Here is a 27105-nt window from a genome sequence, read left to right as displayed (position 1 = left end):
GGATGTGTTACAGGGTTTGAATTTACGAAAATACAAAACCCTGTGTTACAGGACAGAAATGCACAGAAACAAAAAACTGTCTTATGGCACAAATTCACAAAAATACAAAACTCTGTTACAGGACAGAAATTCACAAAAACTCTGTTATAGGGCACAAATTTACCAAAAACTACAAAAATGTGTTACAGGACACGAATTCACGAAAACACAAAACTGTGTCACAGGACACAAATTCACAAAAACACAAAACTCTGTTTTTTGGGCAATTTTTGGGCCTAAAATTTAAGCCCAAATTCGTTAATTGAAAGGTCTCTACTGTGTATTAATCATGGAGAAACTGCCTTGTATGAGCGATCTACACTGTGCCAGAAAGGGTTTGTGAAAATACATTTGCTCTTCCTCTTGGATCCCACTGCAATTCACCAATGGCCATGGGCCCTGACCCCTTTTATAAGAAGACGTCTAGTGCTCTGGTGCCACTTTCCCTCCTGACGGCACTAGGCAGTCTGCAGTCCGACTCCCTAACTCTAGGGATGTTAGATACCATTTAATATCCTAAACGTGTAAACTTTAGGATTAAACATGATTGAACCTTTAAACTTTAGCATGTGGGAATTTTTATACCAATCAAAAAAGGCCATTGTTACCCGCCCTCCATTAGAGTACTGTTACATTTTTATAATATACTACAGCATTAATGTGGATGAGGCTACAGCATTGATGTGTATATCAAAAAGACTTTGTGTATATGTGGAAATATCTTTACACTGTACATCCTACTGTATTAAATTATTGACTGTTATAGCTTTAACAGTGGTTAAATGTTTACAAACAATTCAGAACGTTTAACTGTAAGGTATTAACATCCCTAGTTTTAGGTCTGAATAGTGTTGTCCTTAAACTTGTAAAACCTCTACTTACTGTTACTAAGGGGGGGGGGCGATGAACTACACCTGGAAGAGAACTCCAGCAGGATTAACAAAGCGCTAGACATCAGTATATAAATCTGCTGGTGTTTAGGTAGTTCAAGCAGACCGTGGTGTGCAGCCTGTTTTATAAACATGCATTGATGGCTGTTTTGTGTTAGTGTCTGTCATGAGGGTATGTAACACAGGGTTTATATTACAGAAACACCTACATTTACAAACACAATGCAGTTCTCAATGAAAAACATCTACTGTTGACATTTTGTGAATGGATAGTAACATCAACATTTGCACTGACCATTAAAAGTACTGTACACCCAGGAATGGTCCTTGTTTTGAATTACTTACAGGTTATTGAATAAACAAAGTAACGTGACTTCGATTCACCTGAGATCAGTACTTAATGGCTAGTTGTAATTGGTAGAAATGCTATGCTATGCTGAAATGTATTTTCTATTGTTTTGGTCAGGTTACAATATCTGTACTATAAAGATTATTTAATAAATGTTATTTGTTAGAATTAAACAGATGTGGAACACTTAGGTTGCTATATTAGAGGTGTTATTTTATTCTCAATACAGGAAAAAAAAAGATTTGGTTATTTGTGCAACATTATGCTACTGTTGCTTTAGACACGCTGTGACGTTGCTGCTCATTGTGATCTGTATTTTAATTCAGTAAGTAAAAGGAAAAAACCTGTACCGAAGGAAATAGAGTATTGAACAAAGAAATATCGTTTTAGACATTGTTTGTACACTTTGTGAACTTGGCTAAACTTTATTGGCTACGCTGTTATGCTGTCTGCTTGTAGTAAGCAAATGCATTTGCCTTTTTCTTGGGAGCATAAGAGCAGGGACTAGAGTTCTGGAGTTCTAGAGTCGTCGCTTGTGTAGACTCTCCCAAGTCAGGGCTAATCTTGCTGAGTGATACGAACGAGTCCTGGAAAGATTGTGAAGTCGCATGCAGACAACCTGCTATCCTTCGAACTTTTACTGTGAAACTGGATATGATGTAAACAATGTTGAATTTTCAACAGATAAAGCTGCTGTTTTATCTGCAAGTCTGGAAAAATGACAGAACATTACTTTTTTTTTCACTGTCATAACGAAGCCAGATGAAGTCTCCACTCTAAATGTTCATCTTCATTTTTGTCATAATTACTTAATTTCTGATTATTGATTTCATCGCTTTCCTTTTGGCTTATTGTTTGCTTAGTTGTAGAAAACCCAATTTGTAAAGATTGTCCATGTAGCGGGAGCGATTCTTACCAACACTGCACTTTGGTAAGCAGTCTCGGATTCTGATGGGACAACAAACATGACATGCAATGGGAAAATTCAGATTAGTTAAATTACGTTGTTATGGGAGGGGTGGGGGATTGGTTTGTAAATTAGTATTTGCAGCTTTTTGGCACACTGGTCCATTTCCCTCAATTTCATGAAACGGCAGCCATGTGCACTACACTTATACTATATATTAGTGTGGCAAAGTGCCTGCCCCTGTGTATATTTTGTGTTATGTGTTTTAATGTTGGTGTATAGCCATCGGTACACGGGATATAAACGGATCTGTGTAACACGAGTGTTTAAAATGTATATTTGTATTTAGGCATGAGGATTGCACAGCACTTCACATGCAAGTAAAATGTAATGTGTGAGCACGGGGAATTGCACTTTATTAATTCACGTGCATTTGTTCCGCGACTCCAATTGAATGATTGATTAGCAGTCGAGTCTCGGTACAGCTGCATAAAAGCTTCATGTTTTCACCCACTTGGGGTTGGGTGTTCAGTGAGTGGAGAATGGGATTGGAGACGGAGGTAATAAATAATAAAATAACGTAAAGTTAAAATATCTGCTCACCGTGTTTTTTGTAGTGTTAGTCCGTTTTGTTTGTCTCTTTTTGTTTTGGCGAATGTGCCGTGTCCTGTGTTTTTGTGTTTGTTACAACCGTATATTTTCTGTCTTTTCTGTTCACTCATTAAATGCTGAGCGAAGCCATTCGCTCAGCTCCACCAAACTCCACCTCTCTTTTGTTTATTTACTGGTTCCTGTTTCTGGTCGGACGTCCCCCACTCCTGCCGTCTTTGTGACAATTAGTTAAAAAATGTAACCGGACAGTCAGGCCTGTGGTGCTTCTACCGGCCCCGGGCTGCCGGGCCATGGTTATTGTCATAATTAGGGTTAATTATAAAAAAATAAACATTACAAACTGTAATTTTAATGGAGGGGGAATAACAGCTGTTCCAACTGGGATGCAGACACTTTTAGCCTGGAGTGTTTAAGACATGTGTCCCAAAGTATTAGTGCTGGTAAACACTGCTTGACATGTGTTTGGTTTCAAGAATGACCATGTTCGTTTTCATTCATGTATAAATCACTATATGAAAAAAAAAGATATCATGCAACACACATGCTATTGTACAAAACTATGTTTCTGTCCTTTCTTTAAATGTACAGTAATTTGATGTGGTACTGGTTTATTTTACACTGAGATTTTTAAATAATATGGTACACATTATACTTTTGTTTTCTATGTAATTAGCTTTTAAAGAATAGTCAAACATGAAACTTGAAATACCCGTGTTTGTTCAGACAATACAAATGTATACAATTGCATATTTATTTTATTTTTTTATGGTTTATTCACCTGAATATAGACTGAGAACTCATTTCACAAAGGTCAGGGTTCATCATGACACTATAGAGCCACTTTTGAAGTAATTTACAAATGGGTACTTTGTGAAAACCTACATCTCTAACAGTGCGTGTATTTTAGTATTTTAAAAGTAAGTGAAATATCTAATAGATATATTAACTCTAATATCTAAATGGTGGCAGTATTTTATCTGCCCCTGTTCAAATCAGTTTAAGAGAACTCAGAGTGAGCTAACACCTTCACCCATGAACTATGAGGCTGTATAGAAGATGAGTTATTTTCAAGAGGCACATCTTGTTGAAAAGATGGGTGTATTTGATAGATATGGTATATAATGCTGGGACTGTCAGTTTCTCACATTCAATATTGTGGTGGTTTTCACACTGCTCGATGCCACCTGGAAACCCTTGAAAAATCCTCAAACCCATGGGATATTTCCATGTAATAAAAAAAAAAGGTATCTAGGGCTTTTAGTATGTCTCTGCTCCAGCTTAGACATTGATCAATGTAATGCCTTTAATATTGAGGAGGCCCAGATATTCAGTGCCGTTAGAATCTCAGGGATTGATTTTATGCTGTTTGAGTTTGTCTCCCTGCCTGTCTGTCGCATGTCCGTGTAGAGTAAGAGACTGACAGTGCTGGAGACTAAAGAATTAAGTGTTTTCAAGTTTAATAAACTTAATTCCTTTTCACTGTCAAATATATTTTATTTTCATAATTCTCAAACTGAATGCAGTAGGGATTCAAGAAAATGCAAGTGGTTAACATGTAGAAAACTGATTAGAGGAGAAACCTCGAAATGGAGCGAAGTAACCAGTGGAGTACCACAGGGATCAGTATTAGGTCCTCTGCTATTCCTAATCTACATTAATAATTTTGATTCTGGTGTAGTAAGCAAACTTGTTAAATTTGCAGGCGACACAAAAATAGGAGGAGTGGCAAACACTGTTGCAGCAGCAAAAGTCATTCAAAATGATCTAGACAAGATTCAGAACTCGGCAGACACGTGGCAAATGACATTTAATGGAGAAAAGTGAAGTGATGGACATTTAATGGAGATAAGGTACTGCATGCAGGCAATAAAAATTTGCATTATAAATATCATATGGGATATACAATGTGCTCGGATATAGTGTGAAAAGTGTTGAATTTAAATCAAGGGAAGTAATGTTAAAACTGTACAATGCATTAGTAAGACCTCATCTTGAATATTGTGTTCAGTTCTGGTCACATCGCTATAAAAAGGATATTGCTGCTCTAGAAAGAATGCAAAGAAGAGCGACCAGAATTATTCTTGGTTTAAAAGGCATGTCATATGCAGACAGGCTAAAAGAACTGAATCTATTCAGTCATGAACAAAGAAGACTATGCGGCGACCTGATTCAAGCATTCAGAATTCTAAAAGGTATTGACAATGTCGACCCAAGGGACTTTTTCAACCTGAAAAAAGAAACAAGGACCAGGGGTCACAAACAGAGATTAGACAAAGGGGTATTCAGAACAGAAAATATGAGGCACTTTTTTACACAGAGCATTGTGAGGGTCTGGAACCAACTCCCTAGTAATGTTGTTGAAACTGACACCCGGGGATCCTTCAAGAAGCTGCTTGATGAGATTTTGAGATCAATAAGCTACTACAACCAAATGAGCAATATGGGCCAAATGGCCTCCTCACATTTGTAAACTTTCTTGTGTTCTTATACTAGGCTGTCACATTTTGAATCACTCTTAAAGGTGTAGTGGTCCAGTTTGTAAATGTGTTTTACATATTTTACTTTATTGGTATATCCTGTAAAACATGTATAGCAAAAAACAGTCAGACTGGTCTTGTTTGCTTTTTTGAGCTCTGCCGAGAGACCAAAAAATAAGAAAAATGAAAGAAAAAACAAGTCATTGAGACTACTCACAGTTGTTTGAACATTTTATCTCGCTTTGTGTTGTGGATTCAGTCATTGAATGATTCAGTCGTTGAAGTGTGTTGTGGATTCAGTCATTTCAACAATGGCTCCAGGATGTTGTTGAAAGGCAATGTTTCGTCTCAAGGGTCTGTCGTGGCGCGTGCTGATTCGTAATGTATAAATAAAGAGTGGGTAGAGCAGTGAAAACTGAATCCCTCTTCAGACTCCCAGGCAGGACAAAGTAAAAAAAAAAAAACTTTACTCCTCTGTCAGCAACACAAACCAGGGACTGTCAGACTCAATCTTCTTCTTTTTCTTCTATGGAGAAACTTATAAGAAACAGTCAAGCGAAAGGGTGAGGGATTTCCAAAAGTTATAAAAGAAATGGTTGCCTGAACAGGGAAAAGCTGAAAAAAAAAACGGAATTAGATTAGGTAGGGGAGGGTTTTTTTTTTTTTTGGCCTTGTTAATTCCATTGGGGTAACCTGTCATAAACTGTGCAATTAATTATTGTTCTTTTCGTTTAGGATTGTCATTTGTCCTACTGGGGCAGAGGACAGAAATAGATGTGTGCTGTCTAAATGAGCTCTTCTGACAGTGAACCAAGCTATGACTGACTGCCCAAACAACATGCTTCTTTGGTTCTAGTGATGTTAACTCTTTCAGCTATAAATTACTTTGGAAAAAGATAGCTCAAACTAAGTAGTTTTTTGTGTCCTATATGGGGAAAAAAAAATCATAAAACAATTATTGTATATAGGGGTTTGCCCAAGACTGGTCTATTGTGTTATCTTTCCTAAATAGACATACTAGACCTATTTTTCATTCACATAGCATTTAAGAACTGGTTTTCTCGAAGTACTTTTTCCTTTTAATGAGTGACAGTCAAAATAAATACAGCAGCTGGAACAAAACAGTTTAGAGGGGTAAGAAAAGGAAACATTTCAATTATACAAACTTATTGGGCCTCATGCACTAAACAGCGGTAACCAGTTTACCACGCAGCAAGCCCTTTACTGGGTGCTTTGTGCACCTGCTATATTCACTAACCAACGGCAAATGACTTTGCACGCAAAATGAATCACGTGGAAAAAGATATCACGTGTGAGTCATTTACATACAATTAATAATGGTAATCCATAGAAATGTATTCAAATTCTCTCCCCTAATACTGCAAGGGAGGGACTTGATATAAAAACCATATTTACTTAAAGGTGCTAACTCTCCTAAGTCTTTCAGCGCGTGTTAAGTTTACCGCTTATTGAAACAAAGCGGTGTCTGTCTAAATCACAATATAAATAGAGCAGACCTATTGCTGTGTGGGAAACATGATAAACGTGTATATCTTAGCAGGCATTCATCCTCTGCTAGTGGGGGAAGTGATACCAGCAGGCATTCAACCTCTGCTGGTGGGGGAAGTGATACCAGCAGGAATTCACCCTCTGCTGGTGGACACGGACCCAGCAGGCATTCATCCTCTGCTGGTGGTGGTGGCGGAGACAGAGGCAGCTCCTGCTGCTCTGTTCCTGGTGGTGGAGGTGGTGGAGGCAGAGGCAGCTCCTGCTGCTCTGCTCCTGATGGTGGAGGTGGCGGAGGCAGAGCCAGCTCCTGCTGCTCTGCTCCTGGCATTGGAGGTGTACGGAGGTGGAAGCGGCGTGTAGTCTCCTGACGATGGAGGTGGGAGCGACGTGTAGTCTACCCTTGTTGCAGGGGACTGGTGCGGCTCTCTCTCATTTGCAGGGGACTGGTGCGACTCTCGCTCACTTGCAGGGGACTGGTGCGGCTCTCCCTCTCGCTCTGGGGGCTAATCCAGCAGGCATTCTTCCTATGCTGGTGGAGATGGGGACAGCAAGCATTCTTTCTCTGCTGGTGGAGATGGGGACAGCAGGCATTCTTCATCTGCTGGTGGAGATGGAAACAGAATGCATTCTCCCTCTGCTAGTGAAAGAGGGAAGGCACCACCGGATGATCCATCGTTAGTCAATGGGCGGTCTCCCTCAATCGTACTCCAGACTGGCCCATGACTTCTCTCTGGAGACCCTGCTACCTGAGCTGCAGTTCCCTTTATCATTGCCTCCAGGTAGCAGAAGACCAACTCCACACCTTCCTCCAGGGTTTTGGGTGTGTGCTTTCGCTCCCAGGTCTCCCATCACTCCCTGTCCATCAGCCACAGGACCCGGATGGCTATGGGCATGGACTGGGCCTCCAGCCCCGCATTCTTCTGGATCCGGTCCCACAGCCTGACAGCGACTTCTATTTTTATTTTTTTTTTAAACAAGAAACTGCAGTTCCTGCTCTTGTCTGCATCTAGGAGGCGCTGGTAATCCCACGATGACACCACGTGTCACAAAGACGGCTGTATTACATCCCGTGTACCAATGACTATACACCAACAGTAACACACAACACACAACATACAGAAATACACAGGGGCGGGGCAACAGTGCCACAGTCTTATATAGGGGAACACTGTACTGGTAGTTACAGTAAATTGTGTATAGTACTTCTATACAGCCTTCCATTGAGTGTTTAAACATTGTGGATGACAGAAAATAAGGGAGTATTTGCATTCTTGGAAATTTAAGACCACACAGCAAAAGTTGTTTTTAGCTATCAATAGAGGAGAAGAATGCAACTTAAAATTGAATGAGAGGAAAGGAATGGCTCCTGGAAACCAAAGTCCCCTGTCCACTCCAGACTTCAAGAAGGGGCTTACTGGCAAGAATGTAGGATGGAGCCCTGCTACCAAGGAACTTGCTATCAAGGTATTTGCTTATATTGTATATTTCTGGAGCTTGAGAGCATGATACCAGATTGCACAAATCACTATTTATGTGTTCAGAGTTGATTTATAACTCTTAATTACCTGTTACAACGCAATTAAATGCCAATTTAGTTAACTCCAAATTGGATTTGCAGAGACATCCCTTCAGAACACCGCGAAAGAGCCTGAACACCGGAGACAGCTTTCTCTGCTACATCAAGTACATTCTGCAACATCAAGTAATATACAGTCAGATATTCGGTACAACCACTATTAGATCAATTGGACCTACCACACATCTGGTACAGGGCTGCATTGTATTATTCTCTGTCACTGCTGGATTATGGGCATAGTTAAACCAGTATGAAAAGTAACTTATGTGGTTACATTTGTTTTCAACCCGGCAGAAAAATCATTAACAATACAAACTTCATGTTCTTCCCCTTCACATTTATGCCTAATTTTCAACATATCCGATTTCCGTGTTTACTTCTGTCAGAGGTGCCATTCTCCTTACATTAAGCCAAGTGTGAATGTAGATATTGACTATTTAGTTGGTCAGCAGGGTATATTTTATACTCCAGAACAGTATGCTTGGGCTATGCTAGCTATGAGACTAACTGTTACATTAGAGCCCTAACTAAATTGGTACCAATATATTCTCCTAAACTTCCCTGGAGTAGGAATGGCAGTGATGGAGTGGATAACAGTAGCAATTACAGTACATCACTTTGGTCATAAAAGTACAAGCTCTGTAGTGGAGAGGTAAGTACACGTGTTATGCTGATGTCAGTATCATTACCTCATCAGATGCTAGGTAGAGATTCATTGCATTGGGTTGTGTGTGTGTCTACAGCACCCTATATATATATATATATATATATATATATATATATATATATATATATATATATATATATATATGTGTGTGTGTGTGTGTGTGTGAGCGTGTGTGTGGTAGGGCTGTCTGTAGGTACAAGATTGTGATTGGTTAATTAGTGGGCAATAGTCGGTAAATTAATCCATGCACATTTTTAAAAAGGGTAACAATTTTATAGTGGCTGTCCTGCATAGAATTACTAAAAAATCAATAGAATATGAAAAATAATAAAACATGAGCCCAATGGGAATTTGGTCTTTTTAAAAGCATTTTTATTTTAGTAAATATAACACATTTTCACAGAACAACTGTTCACATACCTGCAAACACAAGAGAGCTGAGCTCTACCATTACAGCTCTGTACGTGGCTTCTTTCCTGTACTTCTGCTTTCATTCCTTCTGAATCTTGTTACAGGTACCCAAGAATACTGTGGCTGTTGACAAGCGATTGCTTAACATGCTGTCATAGTCAGAAATCAGAGAAAGTAATATCACATAATTGCACCTATTTGAGGAATTGGTGCCTTCATCGTGCCCTCTGAATGCCAGTTCTTGCTTGCCAAGGTAAACAACAGACTATACCCTTCCCTTCTTGTGTCAGTTCGGGTATTTCTGGTGTATACCTCCTTTTCTAACACTCTTCAATTGTTCTGAGAAAGTTCTTCTTAAAAATTGATTCGTAACCAAATCGACTATGATGTCTCCATTGCCTGATGACATTTTTTATTTTGATTTGTAAAAAGAAATTCTAAATATTACTTCAAAGTTCTCAATATAATTCTCAATAATGGTCTCTAATATTAGCATATCGCACGAAATTCAGCCATTCTTATACAGCGTACCCAAGCATATTTATCCCCCTCCTCTGCTCACTCATCATTGGACACCTGCATAACAAGGGGCAAATCTATGACTCTCCCATTGGTTAAACCTACTGAAGACTTTTAACTGTTTATGTCCCGCCTTCGCTCACTTATGATTGGACTGCTGCTGAGAAAATGTAGATCTTCTATTGGTTGAATTTATATATATATATATATATATATATATATCAGTGCCTTGTAAAAGTATTCAGACCCCTGACCAATTCTCTCATATTACCGAATTACAAATGGTACACTGAAATTTTGTTCTGTTTGATATTTTATTTTAAAACACTGAAACTCAAAATCAGTTATTGTAAGGTGACATTGGTTTTATGTTGGGAAATATTTAAGAAAAATAAAAAACTGAAATATCTTGCTTGCATAAGTATTCAACCCCTGTGCTGTGGAAGCTCCCAGTTTGCACCGATGAAAGAAATTGCCCTAACAAGGACAGAATTACCTTACCATTGGCCTCCACCTGTGAACCATTAAAGTTGCTGTCACATTTTCTGGATAAAAACCCCACTGTTGAAGGATCATTGGTAAGGCTGTGAATCTGAAGGAAAATGAAGACAAAAGAGCATTCTACAGAAGTTAGAGATAAAGTAATACAAATGCATAGATTAGGGAAAGGGTACAAAATAATATCCAAGTGGTTGGATATCCCAGTGAGCACAGCTGGATCAATAATCAGGAAGTGGATGCTGCATTACACCACCCAGGCACTGCCAAGATAAGGCCGTCTCTCAAAACTTAGCGCTCAAACAAGGAGACTTGTGAGAGAAGCCACAGAGAGGCCAACAATCACTTTGAAGGAGCTACAGAGTTCAGTGACTGGGAGTGGAGTAATGGCGCACCAGTCAACCATATCAAGAGCTCTGCATAACACTGGCCTGTATGGGAGGGTGGCAAGAAAGAAGCCATTACTCAAAAAGTACCATCTGAAAGCACGTCTGGAGTTTGCCAGAAAGCATGAGAGTGACCCAGCTGCGATGTGGGAAAAATTTTTGTGGTCAGATGAGACCAAGAGAGCTTTTTGGCTGGGCATCTTGTGACTATTGAAAGAAGAATGGATGGAGCAAAATACAGGAAAATGCTGCAAGAGAATCTGCTTCAGTCTGCTAAAAAACTGAAGCTTGGGAGGAAATTTACCTTTCAGTTTTGATCCCAAGCACAAGGCTAAAGCAACATTGGAGTGGCTCAAGAACAAAAAGGTGAATGTTCTACAGTGGCCCAGTCAAAGTCCTGATCTCAATCCCATTGAGAATCTGTGGCACTATTTGAAAATTGCGGTCCACAGGCGTCATCCAACCAACCTGAGCAACCTGGAGCAAATCTGCCAAGAAGAATGGGCCAAAATCACTCTGACATTGTGTGCAAAGCTGGTACATACTTACCTCAAAAGACTTAAAGCTGTTACTGCAGCGAAAGGTGGCTCTACCAAATATTAATGTGTGGGGGTTGAATACTTATGCAAGCAAGATATTTCAGTTTTTTATTTTTCTTTAAAATATTTCCCAACATAAAACCAGTGTCACCTGACAATAATTGATTTTGAGTTTCAGTGTTTTAAAAAAATATATCAAACAGAACGAAATTTCAATGTACCATTTGTAATTCAGTAATATGAGAGAATTGGTCAGGGGTCTGAATACTTTAGCAAGGCACTGTATATATATATATATATATATATATATTATTATATTATATATATTAGGAGTTTCTGCCAAGACGGATTATATATATATATATATATATATATATATATATATATATATATATATATATATATATATATATATATATATATATATAATGGCAAAAACTCCTAATTAAATCAATTTTGATTCCATATTGTAACACAATAAAATGTAGAAAAGTCCAAGGGGGTGAACACTTTTGAGAGCCACTGTATATATAAGATCCAAATCAATTACTAGGGGATGATAGTATCATTATAAGACCAGCAGATAAAGGTTCTGGGGTGGTAGTAATCAACAAAGATGATTACATAAAAGCAATAGGGACTGAATTGCAAAATATGTATATGAAAAAGTAAAAAATAATAGTAGCATAATAAAAGAAGTGAGAATTTTGGCCGATAGATTATTAAAATGTGTTTCTATTGAAATAATTGAAAAATTACATGTGTAGAACAAATATATGCACTTTATTAATGGAAGTCCTTTCAAGGGGTACGCAACAGATTAATCCGAGCCCAATCAGAATGGTAGAAAATAATAATAATAATAATAATCCCTATGTCTGTTACAGCTCATAAACATGGAGCCCATTAAAAACCAACAACACGTGTATACTCCATCTTACACTCTCCCTGTGTACTCTCTCTCTCTCACACACACACACACTATATGGGCGGAGCCAGCACCACCTATCCTCAAAGGAACAGGAACCATTATACACGCTTCCGCAAAATCCAAGAACAGGTTTGGTTAAGCCCGCCGCAAACAAGCCGACTCAAGCCGTCCCGACTCATCTCAACTGGGTACAGAGTCTGGATGAATCGTAGCAGCGTGCAAGCCCTTAAAACCAAGATTATGTAGATTTCAGTCGGATTGTCTTCAGATTTAAAAATTGAACATGTTGAATCTTTTTCAGACGCAGTTTCGTTAAGATGTGATCAGTCTGTCTGTGTGACACTTGCCAACCAAGACTGACTGAGACCAATTAGTCATAAGGGTGTCAACTAATGGTGAAGCAGGTTTAAGTGACATGGCTTGTCATGTGACTTGTCATACGAGATGTCGGAATATTGACAGCTTTAGTTCCACAGGTAAAAGTACATTAGTATTGAATTGCTTAAGTAGTAAGAAGTAGTAACTGGTGCATCAATCTCCAATAGGTCACAAATCACAAGCCCCTAGATCCACACGCTGAGCAAAAAACAACAAAGTCAAATAAAAATCAACAGGTTGAATTTTATTTACCACAGGCTAAAGTGTAGCAGACAAACTATACAAAAAGTCAAACGCTGCCTGAAACGTTTGCATGGTGTAAATGGTCAATAGCTAAATTAATAGGCTAAGCACTTCTTTTGTGTCTCCACCGTCTAATCAGCATATGATGACATGCATAATGTGAGGGTCGCTCTGTTGGGCTAAGTTAGTACAAAAATGTTCACAGGGCAGAATTCATTAAATTTGCTTACATAGTAATCACCAGTATCTAGTTGTGGTCAGTAATTCAGTCTTTGAAGTGTGCGACACCCAGCTGGGAAAAACTCAATTGTGAAGTCAAACCAAAACTGAGCACGCTCAATCTGTGCAAACTCAAATGAGATGAGTCTGGATGGCTTGAGTCGGGCTGTGTGTGGTGGGCTTTAGAGGTAACCCAAAAATGCACAGAAAAAAACACCCAATGCGAATGACTATTAGCACAGCTGATAACCCAACACATGTTATTGGAGCTGCAGCCACATGGTAAAAGCTTGCCTAGCTATGTTAAAGACGCAACATTTTTGAAAAGGAGTAATATAAAGGTTAACGTTCTAGAGAATATTTTTTTTGCATGGATGTAAAATCCCTGTACCCCAGCGTTCCAAAAAACCTTAGAAACATGAGGCACAGGAAAATGGATAAGAACATGATACCGACGGAAGAAATATTAAATATGATCAAAATAGTTTTAGAAAAGTTATTTTACATTTGGAAATAGAAGTTACAAACAGAATGATGGCACAGCAGTAGCCTCAAAATTAGGCATGTATTTTGCAAGCACATATATGGGCAAATGGGAAGAAATGTTACTGAGTAAACTAGACAAGAAACCATTAGAATACATAAGATATGTGGATGACATATTTGGAATATGGACACATGATACAATTTCATAAATTAGCAAATGATATCCACCCTAACATTTCGGTGGATTGAAGGGGAACAATATTTGAAATTGAATTCTTAGACTCCTTGGTTAAACTTGATCAAGGATCTATTAAAACAGGTCTTTACTCGAAACCTATTCATATGCATCGGTACCACATATGTCTTCTGCACGTCTTATCTGTACTGAAAGAGCAATTCCTAAAGGACTGGGTATAAGGATAAAAAAGAATCTGTTCTGATAAAAATGAATATAAAAAACAAAGGAATTAAAAATAAGTCTTAACAAAAGAGGATTTAATGAAAATAAAATTTAAATTGAGAAAAGTTAACAAACTCAATAGTAACGAACTACTTGATTATAAGAAAAGGGAAGAGAGGGTTGAGAGAGTACCATTAATAATGACACAGTCTAAATTATTACCCAAAATTTCAAAAATAGTTTCGAAGCATTTATGCATACTTCATAATTCTGAAAAAAAAATATATTTATTTCCGAAAGCACCGAACATAGCTTTTAGAAGGGATGCAAATTTTGCTGTCAGTTCAGTCCACAGTAAACATAAAGGGGTCATAGATACATTAAGGGACATTGAAACCTGTAAATGCACATGTAAAGTGTGCATTGATATTGGTAAAGATAAAAGTGAAATCGCAAATAAAGAAAATAAATATTCACTCTTAAAAAATCTGTCATGCAAAGGATAGCAACCTTTGTGTGGTATATTTTGCATAAAATGTAATAAAATAAAATATGTAGGAGAGACAGGTACATCATTATATAAAAGAATACAGAACCACTAGAAGAACTATAGAAGAATAAAATAAAATAAATGGATAAATAGATTAGATACCATGATACCATAGTGAATGACATCACAAAGACATTGAATTCAAAGAGAAATACATGGCTGGCTACCATGGCATCAAAGAGCTATAAATACCTCCACTGTTGGGCTCTTTGAGTAAAAACTGTATGTAATGCGCCATTAACATCATTCTTATGTCCCTGTATTGTTGAAGTTTACATCAGTCTGTATTAAATTGGATTTTGGAATTTAGACTGCTCAAAATGCATTCATTTTCTATGCTTTTAAAACTTCTTGTTTAAAAACTAAAATGCACCATGTAGCATATATAGATACCTCATATATATATATATATATATATGCTCTCTTTGTACTCATTAAAGCCTTAGATTCCTTCAATACAACTCTTTGTATGCCCCTGTATTTATGCTACAGTGCTTTAAAATTGTACTACAGTGCTTTAAAATTGTACTACCTCAATGACGAGAGTGCACTGTAGCACATTGCTTAACTGCTGTTAGGCTACAGCAAACATCAATATTTACTTTTACAGCATTACAGTGTCTGCTATAGCGTAATAAATCACTCATAGTTTAATCATTTATAATATATATTTTTTTTCTGCCAGTAAACCTCCATACATGAGTCATTGAGTTATCATTCAGCCTGTGGAATGAGAGATGTGTGTGTAGCTCTTTAGATCTGTAGGAAGTCAGTCTCCCATTGTGTAATCCTGTCTTCACTATTACTGCAATTCCAGAGTTGCTGGCTGTGCATTTGGATGTGGTCCAAACCAAACAATTAGTTCCAAACATCTGTTTGAAAGTAGACCCAGTAATCAGACACATGTGGCAGCGGCACAGAGAAAGGTCAGCACTCGTACAGTAAATCGAACTGACAGAAGTGTGTGTCAGCTTGACTATTATGGTGGTGGATTCCTTGAGCTGTGTGTCCTGGTAGGTATGTGGTAATTCAACATCATGGCTGGTGGGGACTTGTTTGGGACTTGAGAGGTGCTCCCTGTTCTGATGTTGGGAACAGTGTATTAAGGAAGGCTTATTTAGTGTGATACAGAAAGGACATTTGCTTACAGTGTGTGATGTAACCAATGTGGTAACCTCAAATCTGGATCACAGCTTCCAAGGATGGAAATAAGACTTCCATTGTTTGAGCCATTCCTGGTTTAATAAGACTCACCTGAGCTTGTTATCAATACAGTGGAGCTAATCAAGCACATCTTAAAACCTGGAACGGGTGAATTTGCTATGCTATAGGAGTTTTATTTCCATCCCCGGCTTGCCACACATATGCTATTTCACCTGATTCCATGCATAATGCTGCGTGCCTCAGTAACAAATATAATCAGAAGAATGTAGCCCTTTTTTGCCACTCTACTGTATTTAATATATGCCATGGCAAAGTATTCATTTTTTCTCCAATTGGGATGTTTCTTTAGCATAGGTGATAACTGTCATAAGTGATATACAGTATACTATAACTGTCCATAGTGTATATGATTTTAAATCCAATTTCAACTCAGCTTCTGTCACTACATGCGCCAAAGTATTCATGGATACAAATCTCATAGCCTGATATCACTTCTGATACCACCTAACCACACTGAAGCGCTCTTTTCGTTCGTTGCCATGCCAGACCTCAATCTTACCCACCCAATAACCAGCTAGCAATCACAAACCAGGTGCTACCAGTCTATTCCGCATGGTTTACTTACTGACGCACTGCTACTGCATGCTGCTCCCATAGGGATCTGAAGAAGTGTAAGGCTACTCTGTGTGGCACATTTCAGCTCTGATGTTGTTTAGTCTTAGATGTTGAGATCTCTGAGGGAACAATAAAAAAGGAAAGCCGTAAATTTGCAACTGACTGACAAATGAATGCTATAACTATGTATAGGATAATCAAGATATTCCATTCTTTTGGCATGTTGTCTTAGCTTGCAGAAAGTTTAATTGACTCTTTGTTTTGTGTGACTGAAGTGTCTATCTCTGAGTCAACTTTACTTCACTGCTCAAAGACTCGATGAGCATATAAGAGCAATATCTATGATCCGATAATTTAGTTTTCTTAATCAATTGTTGTATAGGTCCTGCATGCTCAACACTGACAAAGATACACAGATTTATTTTTGAAATAATCCTTGTTTGCAACATTTAATTCCATTAATAATTTTACAGTGTTGTTTTTTGTTTTTAATTAAACTGCAACAAACTGTTTGTTTTTCAAAATTTAAATAGTAATAATTAACAGAGCGTAAAATCAGGTTATACTATACAACCCACATCACATCTGTATTAAACTACCAGTATTTTATTTTAGCTTATCAAGTACCCAAACATTTTTTTCCAAAACAATACATAGACAATAGTTCCCACTGCATTGGCTTTTACAAATTTGTTGTATTTATTCAAATTTAAAAGAAAAGTATTAAACAGTGCTGCCTGATCAATTAAAAAGCAAAAAACAAACAATAAACTAAACAATTCACCATTTAATAACCAGTAAACAAAACAATTTAGTGTTACATACAGTGCAGTACAATTGCAGTACAAATATATTAATTTTTCTTTGTTAATCAGAACCATAACTATACACAGTGCACCACTGTGCTTCAGTGACATGTAGAACAAGTTACAGTGTGTATTAAAGTCATTCCAAGTACTCCATTCAAAAACAATGTTTTATACATCAGGTCATAAACATTTTCCTCCCATTAGCTTGTTTTTATTTCTGCATTTTTTTTGTCTCCATCAGTGTTTTTTTAGTTAACTGTAATATCCGTTGATAGTAACTATAACTGTAACTAAAAATAAAGTAAAACGATAACGAAATAGTAACTAAAAAAGATAAATAAACATTTAATTATAGTTAGGGTTGCTACTTTTTGATTGTAATCGGTAAAGCTCGTGAAATGTCAAATTCCCAAAAAATGAGTTTGACTGAAATAAATGTAAATAGGAGAAACTTCGGAAAAACCACTCTCTATTTTTTATTTTCTTACCAAAAATAATAATTTAGAAATCATCTCTAGTTTGTGTAGTTTTTATACTTGCTGTCTGTCCAGTCTCCGTTCCACTCTGAATGGCTGTATGTCGCTGTCAGACAACTCAGTGGTCCCTTAATAGGCTACTGTAGTTTCACTGTCAGTCATTTCATACTGTTTTGACAGATCTCGTTGACTGAAGCAGCGCTAGAATGCCTGTGCACGTTCATTTGCCAGCTACAGCGCCTGTCATTCAAAGTGCCTACTTTGAAATTAGCAGGTTAATGTGTAGGCAAGCTCTTGCTATAGGTATACGGTGACAGCTACTGGTTTGATTTGAAAATGGGGCGCAAGAAAAACTCGTAATGAATATTGTTCACAATACCATCCTGATCGACCGCTGAAGTCTCCATGGGAGGACGAAGCGGGCCTGTCTGTCTTGCCTTCCAGTGAGTCCAGCTGTGCTGAAGCAGGAGAGGGGCAGACCTCAGACTCCGAATAATACTGCTAGCTAGTTCTGTTCAGCTATCTCTAGTTTTGCTCTGTGCATATTATTTTTACCTGTAAATTTATTCTATAAATGTCTGTGTAATACACTTTTATTTGCTGCCGTTTCTGCGGTTTATTTGAGACAATTTTCAAATGTGTATAGGATCTTTATCTATATGTTTAGTTCAGCTGTGACCAAATGTTATTTCAGTTAGAATGTTGGCAATCATGGTTTTGTTGCATGTTGAATATGATAAAGGGGTTTTGCTAAATGGGGCATTACTCAGTGGCATAAAAAGTCTTGTTTTTTTAAAGCATAAAGGTCAATTTAATCATTCTCTGCTTGAATGAAAAAATAAAGATCGAAAAAAACAGTAAATTCTTTAATCAAAGTTAATCAAACAAAAGGAGTGCTATATTACATGTATGGGATGAATTTGAATATGGCATGGTAATGTAAGCCTATAGAAAATGTACAATTTAATAAGAGTTTTTGTTTAAATGTGGTCCATATTCATAAAGCATTTTCAACCAAAATCAAAGATAAATACTTGAACTGCCTACAGGAACTGTTAAATTAGCACATTAAAGATGCATCTGACACTCCAACTTCATTGTGTTGTTTACTAATAAAGAAAAAAGGTAAATGCTTTATAAATATGGCTGTACTGTATGTTTTCTCCAGATCTCTTGGAAAGCCTGTGAGTATTAAAGTGGCTGGAGGGCTGTACAGCAAGACTTGGCTAGTAAATGGCAATCTGTGATCAGTACATGTTTGTGGTTGGCTATCCTCAGGAGTGTACTGTGAAGAGGGATAACGCCTGGCATTACCAAAGTTATTTTTACCTCAACAGATTTCAAGGTCATCACCTTAACTGTTAACTGTACTAATGACTACAATTATATTTAGTTAACAGTAATAATAACTATAACTAAAATTAAACTAATAACTAACTATAACTAAACTATAGCTTGCATTTAACATTCAAAATGACTAAGGTTATTGAGAGTAAGAAATTAAAACTTAATTACAACTTTTTTTGTATTTCTACCTAGCAACATGACCTGAATGCTGTAGATCCTGAATAAGTAAATGGGGTTGTTGACAGTTAAGTTTGTGTGAGACCTAACCGTGGCTGTAGTAATCCTATTGTGGCACTGGTACATTAGTTTGCGCGTACGTCGCACTGGTGCATTAGTCACTCCCCCCTTTTAAGGGCCCTGCAAAAATGCCTTGAAAATGGATTTATTCAACATTTTTTATGGCAACTCAGAGTTCAGCAAGCTTCTCACAAGAGTACAATCCCCCGTCTCTTTTTGCTGTACCACAGACTTTTCACATCCCTGAGTCAATAGAAAAGTTTGATTATACAAAGGAATAATGCCAGCTACACAATTTCTTCCCTGTAACAAGGTGCACTGTCAGTGCTTTCAGTGAGGAATTACAATCTGCTGACGTTACTCTAATTTGGGCACAAGATGTCAGACCACAAGACCTACTTTCTTGTTCTATTGCTTTTGTTCTTTATGTACGCATTTCTTGTTTTTGCCATTTGGCTCTGCATTTGAATGCCCTTTACAATGCACACTAACAGACTATTTCAAATAATCTGTCCATTAGTGAAGACTTGTCTGACTGAAGGAATTAAACTCTTTAGTTCTCATTTGTGTAGCCTCTTTATTTAACACTTCATTTGGGCAATATAGTGGGTGTTATGAGAATACACAGGCTTACAGGTCTTCAGTAATACAGGTGAATTTACAAGAGATGTTTTCAGATTAATTTTGCTCCAGAAACAGCCTTATATCCGGGGCCCTATTTTGAAGGCAGAGTAATGAAACATTTTCAGAAAGGAAAACAAAGTTGCTTGTAAAGTCACTTCACGTAATGCTCCAATACATATATTGCTGGTTTTTATTGTTTAAATATATTTTTTGCCTTTGTCTTTGCACAGTTCACTGTGGAGAACAGTAGACTGACTGTAAAATGTGTTTTCGTGAAATAGTTTTTCAATGAACAGGCTATTTCTAGAACCAACACACTGTACTCATCTCTTAACCCATCTGATTCAAGTATTTCCTCTGTGTTCTTGATGGGGCTAATTACATGTAAATTCTAACAACATTGGAATCACTTGCAACTGCATTAGAATCACATTTGGCCACCCTTCATATTTTTCTTAAATAAACATTACATCGGGCATAGAAAGATCTCCTTGTTTAGTCTGCGTGGTTAATCCTTAAAAAACAAAACTCTTATCTGCTCCACAGCAAGCCGACAACAATAATATATCTGTGGGTGAGGGAAGTGCATGTTGGCTAGAGGCAGTGTTGATACAAAGCTCTGAGCACCCTGGCTCCACACACAAGAAGAATGAAGTGTTTTAAAAGCCATGAGAGGGCTTAGAACTTGCAATCTCTGCATTAGTTTAAACTGGATTTCTCAGGTACAGCTAAACAAAAATATTGCATTGGCTGTTACTTACATTCCTGACTTTGTAATATTTTATAGAGCCTGAAATTGAACTTTTCTGTCTTTACCGTTAGAATAAGCATATCAGTCTCAGGATGAAGTAAATGGAAGTTGTCTGACTTAACCGTTATAAGTTTATCAGTTTCAGGAAGTAAATGTCTTCCTGACTTGAGGACCCTCGCAGAGTTTGATTGATTGTGACTTTTTGAGTTTGGATTGTGATAGTATGAATGGGCTCTGGGCGACTGATGTAACTGTTTATCATTTTTGGATTCAGTGAAAACTAGGTAATGTGACTTGTAGGTAGAACTTTCCATTACAGGGCACACATAACCACATAATTACATGGTAATGCGTGGATAACTACTTAGGTTTCATGCTCTTACATGACCACTGCTTGATGAATAACTGTTGTAATAATGTAGAAATGGCCTGAGGCATGGTGTGACTATGTAATTTCATTTGGTAACACAATGTAGTTAGGTCTATGTGCAGGAACTATTGGTAATTAACCAGTCATTACAGTGTAATTATACACCTATGTATACACTGCAATCTAAAGGCTTCCAACTTGTCTGGTGTTGTATTATCAAGCAAAAGCATTGGCAGTTTTTATTATTTGGAGGATGACTTCAAGTTGAACGGTATTTGGGCATCTCTAGATATATGTTATTATGTTGTTGGAGAGCTGTTGAAAGCTGTACCTGTTGCTGGGATCAAGAAATATCATAAATGATTGAGTAGCTGTTAATCCCCATTACTGCAGAGACACTGGGTTAAAGGGAAGAACCATAAAAAACGAACAATAACGTGCATCCACTTTAACATTAGCTCCTGCCTTGCCTGGGTTCACTGCTTGAGTAACTCCATGATGTTTATATGATCCTCCAGTTCTTCTGCAGCGTCTCGCCTGAGCGCCCTCAAGATTATCCCACTGCTGCTTCGGAAGTGTTTGGGGAAAAAAAAATCTGATCACTTCTTTCTCTCTCTCTCTGTCTTGTTTTAGGAACGGGTGGAATATCTCTTCCTCATCATTTTCACAGTGGAAGCATTTTTAAAAGTAATAGCCTATGGACTTCTGTTTCACCCCAATGGATACCTCCGCAATGGATGGAATTTACTAGATTTTATTATCGTGGTGGTAGGGTGAGTATCTCAGTCTCCTTGTTTAATTGGAGTTTTATCACATTCAATATTATTTTGTTATTTGTGATCGTAGTTAGATTTAGATTTATAAAGCACTAGACAAGATATTTGTCTGCTTCACTTAGGGGTTGAGTTGATACCCTGTTGGGGTAAACCATCGCTAGTTTAAGAGCATTAGCTCATTTGAGAGTTCATGTTATAGATATTAAATATAGTTACCAATATGTACTTCTGTAAAACCTCTTGAGTGTTTGTGTGTTGACCCTTTTAAATACCAAGAGTTTTTTAGTGGGATGCTCCCCCAGGACCAGTTTTATTTTTTGGTTGTAGTTGACTCTCTTTCTATACAAATTCACTAAAATCTATATTTTACAGCAGAATCTTGGAATTTGTGTCACACTCTGGGGAACATTTATAAAGCACTTGTTAGTTTTTTTGTTTGTTTTTTTAAGTATTTTTTTATTAGTATGTATAAAAATGTGTTATTCTATGACATGAGGGATCTTACAATACAATTGAAGGTTTTGTTGAAAAATATTGATGTTTGGGCAAATTACAAGACATTGTTTCACCTGAGTGATTGCAATGGCATAATACACGTTTATTTTCTAAGCAATAATGGACACAACTCTTTGTTATTTTCTCAAAATAAATATTTCTAAATAAAAATAGTTCTTAATTCATTATTATCAGTAATAAGGAAAAAAAAATCTTACTTGATAAATTTTGTTCATGAAAAGTTTACTCGTTTTATAAATGTTGTAAAAACACACACACACACACACACACATATGTATAGTGTAAGAGTGGTGGGTGATTCACTGACACACAGGAGACGGAATGTATTTGCAACACCACACAGGTGCCAGGTTTCATTGTTTCAGACTCTTTTTAGTCGCTGCTTTGTTTTAGCCCGCAGAGGGCACTGTTGTCCATGGCCTGCTTACCAACTATGGTAAACAGGACCACAGGAATACTGCAAGCGGTAAACAATACCAGTCCAGATGCACTTGCAGGTGCTCAAAAGAATAGTGAAAACCAAAGGCGAAAGAAAAAATGAAAATAAAACACAATCATCAAACTACAAATAAAAAGGTGCTGCACTGGGCAGCGTCACCCCAGCCGTCACTGCCCGTACGGCTCGGGTCTCCATCCTACTCAACTGCATCCTCAACTACCTGGCACACTATTGGGGTCTGCCCAAGGACTCCCCGTTCTCTCTCTATCTTTTCTGCGTCTTCTCGCAGGAGTCTTGCTCTTTTCGCTCCATGTCTGTTCCAACCAGAGTCAGTACTAGCCCCACTTCCTCAGACTCGATCTGGTTTAAAGGGGCAGAACTGAGGAAACAGCAGAGTGTTATTCAATAGGGCTGACAATTCTCCCAAGTCCTCCCTCTCAGCCACTCAGAGAGAGGAAAAGCCACACACCCTCTCCCCCCACTCTCCGTGTCACTGCCATGACCGTCAGGAGGGTATTGGATGTCTGCTGCCCTCCTCCTGCAGCACCATGAACACGCCAGCAGAGTGAGCACAGATCTCCCCCCTGCTACATTATATATATTGTGCAAAAGTTTTAGGCAGATGTGAAAAAATGCTGTAAAGTAAAATTGCTTTCAAAAATAGACATTTTAATAGATTATATTTAGCAATTAACAGAATGCAAAATGAGTGAACAGAAGAAAAATATACATCAAATCCGTATTTGGTGTGACCACCCTTTGCCTTCAAAACAGCAGCAATTCAAGGTACACTTGCACAGTCAGGAATTTTTTAGGCATATAGTCAGGTGTATGATTAACCAATTATACCAAACAGGTGCTAATGATCATCAATTCAATATGTAGGTTGAAACACAATCATTAACTGAAACAGAAATAGCTGTGTAGGAGGAATAAAGGAACAGCCAAACTCGGCTAACAAGGTGAGGTTGCTGAAGACAGTTTACTGTCGTCATACACCATGGCAAGACTGAGCACAGCAACAAGACACAAGGTAGTTATACTGCATCAGCAAGGTCTCTCCCAGGCAGAAATTGCAAGGCAGACAGGGGTTTCCAGATGTGCTGTTCAAGCTCCTTTGAAGAAGCACAAAGAAACTGGCAATGTTGAGGACTGTAGACGCAGTGGTCGGCCAAGGAAACTTACTGCAGCAGATGAAAGACACACCATGCCTACTTCCCTTCGATATTGGAAGATGTCCAGCAGTGTCATCAGCTCAGAATTGTCAGAAAACAGTGGGACCCTGGTACACCCATCTACTGTCCAGAGAAGTCTGGTCAGAAGTGGCCTTCATGGAAGACTTGCGGCCAAAAAGCCATACCTCCGACGTGGAAATAAGGCCAAGCGACTCAACTATGCACGAAAACACAGGAACTGGGGTGCAGAAAAATGGCAGCAGGCGCTCTGGACTGATGAGTAAAACTTTGAAATATTTGGCTGTAGCAGAAAGCAGTTTGTTTGTCGAAGGGCTGGAGAGCAGTACACGAATGAGTGTCTGCAGGCAACAGTGAAGCATGGTGGAGGTTCCTTGCAAGTTTGGGGCTGCATTTCTGCAAATGGAGTTGGGGATTTGGTCAGAATTAAGGGTCTCCTCAATGCTGAGAAGTACAGGCAGATACTTACCCATCATGCAGTACCATCAGGGAGGCATCTGATTGGCCCCAAATTTATTCTGCAGCATGACAACGACCGCAAACATACAGCGAAAGTCGTTAAGAACTATTTTCAGTGTAAAGAACAACAAGGAGTCCTGGAAGTGATGGTATGGCCCCCACAGAGCCCTGATCTCAACATCATCAAGTCTGTCTGGGATTACATGAAGAGAGAGATGCAACTGAGGCTGCCTAAATCCACAGAAGAACTGTGGTTAGTTCTCCAAGATGTTTGGGATAACCTACCTGCCAAGTTCCTTCAAAAACTGTGTGCAAGTGTACCTAGAAGAATTGATGCTGTTTTGAAGGCAAAGGGTGGTCACACCAAATATTGATTTGATGTAGATTTTTCTTCTGTTCACTCACTTTGCATTTTGTTAATTGATAAATATAATCTATTAACATGTCTATTTTTGAAAGCATTCTTACTTTACAGCATTTTTTCACACCTGCCTAAAACTTTTGCACAGTACTGTTTGTGTGTGTGTGTGTGTGTGTGTGTGTGTATATATATATATATATATATATATATATATATATATATATATATATATATATATATATATATATATATATATATATATATATATATATATATATATATATATATATATATATATATATATGTATATATATATAGTATATATATATATATACATATATATATATACATATATATGATATATATATATATATATATATCATATATGGTATATATATATATATATATATATATATATATATATATACATTATATATATATATATATATATATATATATATATATATATATATATATATATATATATATATATATATATATATAAATAAAACACATGAGGCAGAATACATGTTCTAAATTAACTTACAGTGAAATACATTGGATCTACAGTGTTTTCCCATTTTTTTCTTAGCTGTAAACAACTTCTTGTGTCATGTTTTGTTTCCGCAAGGTGCGGAAGTCTCATTGACATCACTAAAAAAAATCTAGCAGGCATTGAAATTCAATCCCCTATCCATTAACAAGCTGTGCTGCAAAGTATTGCAACCCAGTAAGTTCAAGAAACTAAGTGTGTTTTTATCATGTTTACCCGATCACAGTCCTTAAAGGGTTAAACCTAAGTGCATAATGTGTATCAGCATCAAGATTGAGGTGTTTAAAAGCTGTCCTCTTTGTGCTGTTTGTACAAGTCCACAACCTGGTATGTTAACCAGTTTACACACATAATTTACAGATTATGAATGAATCTTGTGTGCAAAGCTTCCAAATGAACGATTATCTCTTTGTTTTAGCTCTATATGATTCTCAACTCCTGCTTGTAAGAGCTCACTTTTCTGATGTTTTTTTTACCTGTCCCACCTCTAAGATGTTATTATAGACAATAGTCCCACTGAGCTTCACCACTCTCAGTCAGATCAACACCCTCCAGGGGTTCGAGGTCCTGCACACAGTGAACAAGCACCACTGATTTTCTGAGGAGGTCGGTCACTCGCTGTCTCCTAGCCCGTAACCTGCACTAACACTGATCCTGTGTTACGGATCAACAGCTCACTGCACCAAGCAAGCACACTCACACCACACTGAAAATGACATCTGCCCAAAAACATTTCATGTGAACTAAAGAAGCCCAATTAGAATTTGTGGGCAAGGACTGTGACCCATTTTCTTTAAACGCATGAAACAAAATGAAGATATTGTGACAGAATGGCTTCAGGGGTGACGTCAGACCAGGAAGTAAACACAAGCAAAGCAATTGAGGGGTGAGTGAGACATGGTGACGCTCACCATTTATTAAATAACAATGTACTTTTAAACAAAACACAAAAGAAATGGCGCAATGGCCAAAATAAACAAATCACTAAACAAAACACACTAACAAGTGTCACGCTGGTGCGAACCAGCGTCAATAGCAATTGTTATTTATTTATTTTTACCTTGCTCTCACTCTCGGTCTCTCTCACAGCACATGACTCCCAACTCTCAACTCACATGCAGTGCACCTGTTCCCCTTAAATACATCATCTATCATCACACAATTGCACCAAAGCTTCCAACTGCACGTGAGCAAAAAAACAAAGACACTTACTATAACACAATACACGCACATGGATTTTCATTTCAAGCATGCATTCTTACAGAGATCAGTTAACATACATTCTCTCTTACAGAGATCCATTAGCATACATTCACTCTTACAGAGATCAGTTAACATACATTCATTCTTACGTGAACACAATCTCCCAAACATAAACAAACACTGGCGAAAGGGTTGTTCTGTTCGCCCTTTACAATAAGAAACAACTAACAATACGCACACACACACACATATACAACACAGATGACAATAATGACACCCATCACCATAACAATCACAACAATACAATAATACAAATATTCATAAGGGGACGGGGCACCCTGTCACAGATCTAAGCAGTGGTCATTTACAGTGAATACATGTTTGTCCTTTGTGTCCAGTGCTATAGTATATAAACCAGAATATATACTGAATTATTTAAATGGCAGTTCTACATGAAGGAGAAACATTTTGACAATGGCAAAGTGTCTCTTTCAGTGTCTGAATGTGGACTTTCAGGTGCAGTGAATCCTGAACTAGACTGCAGACATGTTAAGTCTCAATCCTTTGGAGTAATAGAACTGACCTACATATCTGAGAATGGTGTTTTTGGGATTGTGTTAGAAGAA

At 37.7% G+C, this 27105-nt stretch overlaps 1 protein-coding gene across 3 annotated transcripts in view; it reads left to right on the top strand.

Moving 5' to 3' along the window:
- Positions 1-27105, top strand: part of LOC121318589 (voltage-dependent L-type calcium channel subunit alpha-1C-like) — a 378812-nt gene that overhangs the window by 235033 nt on the left and 116674 nt on the right. For all 3 annotated transcript variants that reach the window (XM_041255428.1, XM_041255429.1, XM_041255430.1), the window contains exon 4: positions 21613-21752. In XM_041255428.1, coding sequence (XP_041111362.1) covers positions 21613-21752 — 140 coding nt within the window. The remainder of the gene's footprint in view (positions 1-21612; positions 21753-27105) is intronic.

Source organism: Polyodon spathula, chromosome 7 (genome assembly GCF_017654505.1).
Source record: "Polyodon spathula isolate WHYD16114869_AA chromosome 7, ASM1765450v1, whole genome shotgun sequence".
NCBI lineage: Eukaryota > Metazoa > Chordata > Actinopteri > Acipenseriformes > Polyodontidae > Polyodon > Polyodon spathula.
The sequence above is the reverse complement of the archived record's forward strand: the minus strand, read 5'-3'. Positions and strand labels throughout refer to the sequence as shown.